Genomic DNA, 7,738 nt, shown 5'->3' with positions numbered 1-7,738 from the left:
CCCCATCAACCCTCAGTTTATTCTCAGTTTTTAAGAGCCTCTTATGGTTTGGCTCCCTCCCTCTCTAACCTTTTTTTTTTTTTTCTTCCCCTCCCCCATGGTCTTCTGTTAAGTTTCTCAGGATCCGCTTAAGAGTGAAAACATATGGTATCTGTCTTTCTCTGTATGACTTATTTCACTTAGCATAACACTCTCCAGTTCCATCCACGTTGCTACAAAAGGCCATATTTAATTCTTTCTCATTGCCACGTAGTACTCCATTGTGTATATAAACCACAATTTCTTTATCCATTCGTCAGTTGTTTTAATCTATATTTTAAAACCAAACTCGTTGTATTCCAAGCAATAACCAAACTGATGATGCAGGCTTCTTCTATAATATACTTTTCCAAATAAGCCTATACTCTCAAACCACTGCATTATATAATGACCATTCAACACTCCCAAAGCTGCTCTTTCAGAATATCTTAAGTCTCCGAGTACTGAGAATCAATAATCACATACAAGCCAAAATAATGCACTTTACCTGGTGGAGAACCTGCATGAGAGGGGTCCACATAGTGTCCATAATGTGGTGGAGAAAGACCTATTCCAGGCTGGGACTGAGAATAGGGGGGTGTAGCCACATATCCTTGTTGACTCATTATGAAAATATCATTCCAAGGGATAGCTCTACAAAAGAAGCCTGCAACAGAAGAAAAAAAAAAATTCAACAAGAGATTTTTGAGTTACTTAATGCTATTAAAAATAAGAATGCCGTTAGTAAATATTTACAATGGTTTGAGGAAAATATCAGGTGCACGAGACGTCTGCATATCACACAACATATCATACCATTATCCCCTAAACAGGCTCTAATCATAGCTCTATGGAACTCAGTAACTCGCTTCTATAGGCAAATTCTCAGGCACAAAATATGAATAACAACTTGCCAATCACTTTTTCTTTGGAAGAATGAACTATTTCACAGATAGTCTCTCCTATGTTTGTGCCTTTGGTTTCCATGGCCCTGTTTCAGCGCAAAGCATGCCACTGGCAATAATCACAGTCATTCAATTCACTGACCAGCACAACTGCCAGTGGTCTGCAACCAAATGTTTTTTGGCTTGTGTCATTTCAGTGCTATCCTAATTAGTAATTTTCGTTAGGCAGTTAGGACGAAGAGAGATCAATAGTCCAACAAATACAGCAGAAGATAAAGGAGCGGATAATGGACTCACTCTGTGAGTCATGAAATGACTAAGGCAGGTTGCAGCCTACAACAATTTGGGAGTTGTCAGTGGTTTCTCATTCAGAGATGACAGACTCTCTTTCTAATTTAAATATCACACCTCTGAAAACATATGCACATATATTTAAGGAACAAAGAAAAAAAGCAATTTCATATATGTTCAGGCAACACACACACACACAAATGTAACATACCCACCTTGATTCTACTCAGAAGCTAAACATCAATTTGTTTTAAATTTTCCATTTTTTCCAGGTTTCACAAGACAAGAGACATTTCACAGAACTATTGTCAAAAAATCTTTTGTAACAAAAAAGGCTGTGAATCCTAGCAAAGGAAGTAGGCTTTCACTATAAATATACTAATACTTAGCTGTGTGACATGGGATAAGGTGAAGAACCTCTCTGGGCCTCAGCTCCCTCTTACAAAATAAAGTTTCTAAAGATTTGGCAGATATAAAACACTGATACTACGATTTCTCTCCGGTTTCTTTTACCTGGCATAGAAATACCCTTCCTGTTGTTATTTTACGATACTACCTTTTAAGGTAAATTTCGGTGATACCTGCTAAGCCTTGAAATAGACCTACATTCTGTCATTCTTCATTCGGTTTCATTTTCCTATTAAACTATGCGTTTCCAAAATTAAAAGGACCAAGCGAAAATATCGTAAGATCACTTTCCTCTCCTTGGAAGGCAAGAACTGCAGAGAGGAGAGACAGGAAGAAGCCTGCTGGTCCACTTTGTTACTGACAACACTTTTTTCCCTCCTCCCACTTCAGCAGAGAGAGACGTGGCAGCCTGAGCTTTGGTCAAGCTCATCCAACCAAGCACATTTCGGAAGTCAGCAGGAGCACACACCTACGTAGCAGCCTGTTGCTGAGTGACGGAGAGGCAAGGCCGGGATGTTCACTCCGAACAGCAGGAAGCAAGCAGTCGGGTCCCTCTCTACTGGTCCTGACAGGAATTTGCTTCCTCACGCAGCCCGGTTTGCCACGTCAAACTTCCTCACACAGCACCAAGTTACAGAAACCTGACTCAGCTTCAAGCGGCGACATGGCAGAAAGCCACTTGGCAACAGCAGGCCTAGGATCAAAATCTGGGGAGCCCCAGGCCATTGTCACCGGTCAATTATCGCCGAGGTGTGCCTCTCACCCTGGACCAGGTTCGGATTTGGACAAATTGGTTGCACTCTCAGGATGTCCCGAAGCTTGAAGATACAGTTGCCATTTTTACTATCAATATTTCCAATATTGCCTTCTTCCAAAAAGGAAATTAAGTTGATACGGAGACAAGAAAACCGCTGGCAGTGTCCCTGGAATCTTGGGGCTGGTGAGGACCCTAAGCACGCAGTCCCAGCATCCCAAGACAAAAAGATGGGGGCGGGGGCGGGTAAAAAAAATGCCCACGCCCACCCACCCCACCCCTATTATTATTAAACTGCACGAAAGGGCTGTAGGAGCTAAGTATGAGGTCTCCTCCGCTGCCCTGCCACAGCTTAGCATCCAGCCTCCCGCCAACCCCCATCCCAGGCCCCGCACCGCACCCCGCTCCAGCTGTGCCTGGGGAGGGGCTGTCCCGCCAGAGCGTAGCTAGGCAGGGCGAGGCATTACCTGTTCTGCTCCCGCACGCGTCTGGACTTCCGAGAACCTGCGCTCTGCTCCTAGCGCCAGCTGCCCCCGGTGACCCCGCTCCCGCTGCGGCCGCTGCTCCCACGGCGCCTTTCCCCCGGCCCTGTGTCCCCACAGGCTGGTCTCGCGCACAGAGTTGCAGCTGGGCTGGGAACTGCCACGTCAAACACTCTCCCGGCTGCGCGCCCCCAGCGCCGGGGCTCAGACCGGCTGCCGCGCACCCGCCGGCGCACGCGCACAGACGCGACGGGGCGGGGCGGGGCCGGAGGCGGGGCCTGGCCGAGAGAACTGCCGGAGTTTGGGCAGCCCGTCCTTCCTTTTTTTTTTTCTATTCGCCTCTTTCTGTGTGTTTTGTTTGTTTCTTTGTTTGTTTGTTCCCCTATAACAGGTCAAAATGTTAACGCTTTTGATAAATCAGTGTTTTCATAGCGGAGCCGTGTAGGAAGGCGGGAGTGCGTAATGAGGGTTCATTCATTCTTTCATTCAACAGGTTGCAGCTTCAGCTATTCATTACGTATTACTTGAGTAACTGATATTACAGGTATTGCTTGCTAATATGGAAGGTACACGATTCAAGACTCCGAAGAGATGAGAGTTTAAAGGCCAATCTGGCACGTGTATACGGACAATTTGATGACGCATTTGTGCAATGCACTACAGAAGAAGGAACGTCCGAAGCAGCTTGGCAACGTGTAAAATAGGTAGAAAAAGATGTCCTAACTGAAAAGTGTGGTAAGAGGTGCCTTCATTGAAGCTGAAATTGCTAGACTTCTGTGTATTCCTTCAAGGAATGCCTACAGATTCATTGTGAGGGAGAATGATTGAACCCACCCCAAACAGGAATCAATTCATACATAAGGACCCAGTGTTTAGCTCACTGTGTTGTTAAGAAACAGCTGAGAAAGACAACCTATGTGAGACCTGGGACTTGACTTCTCTATCCAGCCTTAAAAACTAGGACCATCTCGCTGGTTTCTCACAACGCCCCACTGCTAGATAGAAAGGCCTTCAGCCAACCCGAGGTTTGGTAATGCTACCAAACTTACACAAAGCAAACCAAATCAGTGTTTTGTTTTCAAAATATGCTTTTCTCTGGACTGCAAGAAGATAAAGACTGCTCGACAAATCCCTTTACTGATGAAATCCTTGGGCAAACACTTGTATGGGTATAATGCTACTGCTGAAATGCTACACGAGTTTTTGCAGGCATTTTAAGTTATTCCAGCATGGTGAAGTCTAATGGTCTCTTTCCCACTTCTCCTTTTTCTACAGCTTTAAAGTGTGATGCCCTGCCCATTGGTTAGATTTGAAAATCTACAATAAAAAAAATTTTTTTAATTTGTTTCCTGTATTCTCAGTATAATGAAAATGTTTGATGAAGTTTAGGAAGCTTTGATCTGTGTTGAAGCAACACAGCTTGTAAGAGCAATAAAAAAAGTTGTCATATCACAATTATGTCACAATGAAGAAACAGTAGTCTCTCAGAGATAGGAGAGCTGATTCCTATCAGCTGGTTGGCTTGTTGCCTCTATAAAACCACTAAATTTGAATTTGTAAATTCTTTCTAACTCTTTGTTCAGGGATACCAGACAAACAACTTGTGATTTCAGTACTAAGTGTTGAATTCCTAAATATTTAAAGCTGGAAGGGATTAGATATATGGATAAGTCAGTATTCAGTGAGAAGTGAATTCAACTTAATCACTTGTAGATTAATAAACCACATTTCAGAAAATGAAAATAGCCTCCTAGTCTTTTAGTTGGAAGTCATGCCTTCTAATTGTATTTCGAAGTAATTTTTACCTCATTTTTCTTTCTCTTAATATTACTCTGATTTGCTCTTCTCTATTAAATGGGTTTGCCTTTCTCTCCTGTAACTGCCTTATAGTTAAGCTTTCAAATAACTAAGACCATAATAGACCATACAGTTCCACCAGTTACTGGAGTTACCAATCACAAATTTCTTTTTCTTATGAAATAGACTTCTGGTTTCAGGCCAGTTTCCCTTCTCGTGACCTTATATACCACCCCTTTAGTGACTAACTTCTGACATTACGCTTTTTGTAGGATTATTGGCCTTTACCAGACAGGAGGATCAGCCTGGATTCCCAGGCTTCCTTGGTCCAAACTACCCCACTGTCACCTGATGTCAGCTTCTGATGTTCCATGTATAATTAATGTGGTCACCCTGGTAACCAAATCCTAATTGAAAGGTGAGGTCACAGGGAGTGTCCATGTGCTGGAGTTCTGTGTTCTTTAGGGTCTTTCTGTTCTAAATTTATTCTTATTTATTTACTTTTTAGTAATATCTTCACCCAACGTGGAGCTGGAACTCATAACCCTGAGATCAAGAGTCACATGCTCCACCGACTGAGCCAGAGCCAGGAATCCCTCTGTTCTAACTGTAAAAGGAAAATAAAGAAGATAATCGACGGTGCAAAAGATTGTATAGAAAGAGAATGAATTACCTGACAATACTCAGGGTTCTTTCTGTTATATATATCCTTTGGGAAAAAACTATGGTGCTCTAAGCATTTATGTAACTTAAGAAATTCGTAGTCTCTGGTTGAAAAGCTACAGTTTGAAGAGGATTTATATTTTTTAAAAATGAAATAGCCAAGACTTGGACTGTATTAAACATCTGAAAACACAATAAATAAGGCCAAATTAAATGGTGGTGGCGAGAAGGGTACATGGTAGGCTAACTTGAGCAGCAACCAATAACAGTAAAAATACAGTTTAAATGATCATCAAGGGCCAGACGCAAAGGTACTTCTGGAAATTACTTCTTTCTCTGTTTTTTTAATACCAGTTTTATTGAGATATAATTAACAATTCACCCATTTAAGGTATATAGTCCTATGGGTTTTAGTATGTTTACAGAGTTATATAGCCATCACCACAATCAATTTTAGAATATTTTCATCCCTCCCCAATAAACCCTGCCTATTAGTAGTCACTGCCTTTTCCCCACTACCCTCCCATTCTACAGCCCTAGGCAACCACTGGTCTACTTTTTATCTGTAAAGATTTCCTATCCTAGACACTTCATATAAATGGAATCATATAATACGTAGCCCTTTGTGACTATCCTTTCACTTAGCATAATGTTTCCTTTTTTTTTTTTAAGTTTATTTATTTAAAGAGAGACAGAGACAGCACACGTGGGGAAGGGCAGAGATAGAGGGAGAGAGAGAGAATCCAAAGCAGGCTCCATGCTGCCAGCACAGAGACCAATGCATGGCTCAAATCCATGAAACTGTGAGATCATAACATGAGCTGAAACCAAGAGGTAGACACTTAACGGACTGAGCCACCCAGGTGCCCCTAGCATAATGTTTTCAAGGTTAATCCATGAAGTAGTATGTATTAGTACTTATTTCCTTATTGCCAAATAATATTCCATTGTATGGATATAACACATTTCACTATCCATTCATCAGTTGATGGGCAGTTAGGTTGCTTCCCCCTTTTTGCTATTATGAATAATGTCATGAGCATTCATGTACAAATTTTTGTTTAGATATACATTTTTAATATTCTTGGGAACTTCAAATAAACACCGTAGTTTCAACGTAGTTTTTGGAGCAGTCTGGCTCAAAGGCTGTGCACTTAGCAATTAGGCAATGTTGCCACTCTGTATGAGATTTTATTTTTAAAATAAAACAGGCAATATCACCCCCCATACAAAAAGACAATAACAAAATAATTAAAATTGAAATCTCTTGTGAAAATGTAACTTACCAAAGCTGATTCTAGAAGAAATATTTTTTTAGAGTTAAAATATAGAGTTACCTTATGGCCCAGCAGTTTCACTCCTAGCTAGAATTACTTTGCTAATATCTTGAATATCTTGCTCTGAGTGTACTGCATTACTTATGTCATCAGCCATAGATTGGGCAGTGTGACATCACACTGCCAGGTCAAGTTGACTCAGGTTTGAATCCTGAAACTATCACTCACTACTAGCTATATGAGTTTTACTTATTTAACATTTATTAAGCACTCACTATAAGCTGGATGCTGTACTAAGCACTGTGGATATGAAGTTGGATAGACACTGCTCTAGCTATTAAAAGTTCATGGAAGAGCACAGGGATTGGCAAACTACAAAATCTGGCCCACCTGCTTATTTTTGTACAGCCTGCAAGCTGAAAATGGTTTTTATATTTTTAGATAGTTGAAAAAAATCAAAAGAAGAATAATATTTTGTGACACATGAAAATTATATGAAATTCAAATTTCAATGTCCATAAATAAGGTTTTATTGGAACACAGCCATGCTTTTCATTATTATACTCTCTGTGGTTGCTTTTGCACTACAGCAGCAGAGTTGAGTAGTTGTGACATTTCCCACAAAACTCAAAAAACCTAAAATATATACTACCTGGCCCTTTAAAGAAAAAGCTTGCCAACACTTCATCTGGTGGGACCTATAAGTATGGTAACAGTGGATTAGAGTTCTATGAGAAGACTAAGTTGCCATGGGAAAATGTAAGAAGAGACATTGAGCCCAGACTTGGAAAGTGAGAGATATCTCCCTGATGGAGGTGGCATCTGAACTGAGTCCCTGAGGACAAAAATAAGTTAGGGAAAAAAGGAGTGAGAGGTAGCAGGAATAGCAGGAATGAAAGAGAGAAGACAAGGAATCTGGGGTATTCAGAGGTGAGATGGTCTAGTACAGCTCAAAGGTGGGGTTCTAAAGGAGTGAGGAGAGGAATGAGATAGATAGATAGATAGATAGATAGATAGATAGTCTCATCTCTATGAGAGCAGGTAGGTGGGCTAGGCTAGCTCTTGAGGGCCCTCAAAGGCTCTGGAGAGGCAATGAAAAATTTTAAGCAAAGGAATGATTCAATGATTTTTTTCCCCAGAAAT

At 41.2% G+C, this 7,738-nt stretch overlaps 1 protein-coding gene across 4 annotated transcripts in view; it reads right to left on the bottom strand.

Moving 5' to 3' along the window:
* Window positions 1-3,018, bottom strand: part of SEC24D (SEC24 homolog D, COPII component) — a 113,176-nt gene extending 110,158 nt beyond the window's left edge. Inside the window, exons 1-2 of one of the 4 annotated variants that reach the window (XM_040475009.1) lie at window positions 2,844-3,018; window positions 527-685 (exon numbers count right to left, since the gene is read on the bottom strand). In XM_040475009.1, coding sequence (XP_040330943.1) covers window positions 527-644 — 118 coding nt within the window. In that variant the 5' untranslated portion in view covers window positions 645-685; window positions 2,844-3,018. Of the gene's footprint in view, window positions 1-526; window positions 686-1,429; window positions 1,451-2,091; window positions 2,536-2,843 lie in introns of those variants that run through there. The other 3 variants (XM_040475019.1, XM_040475027.1, XM_040475004.1) reach the window with 3 other exon arrangements.
* Between the last annotated feature and the right edge of the window lie 4,720 nt (window positions 3,019-7,738).

Source organism: Herpailurus yagouaroundi, unplaced genomic scaffold (assembly GCF_014898765.1).
Source record: "Herpailurus yagouaroundi ecotype Mexico unplaced genomic scaffold, PumYag 28, whole genome shotgun sequence".
Taxonomy (NCBI): domain Eukaryota; kingdom Metazoa; phylum Chordata; class Mammalia; order Carnivora; family Felidae; genus Herpailurus; species Herpailurus yagouaroundi.
The sequence above is the reverse complement of the archived record's forward strand: the minus strand, read 5'-3'. Positions and strand labels throughout refer to the sequence as shown.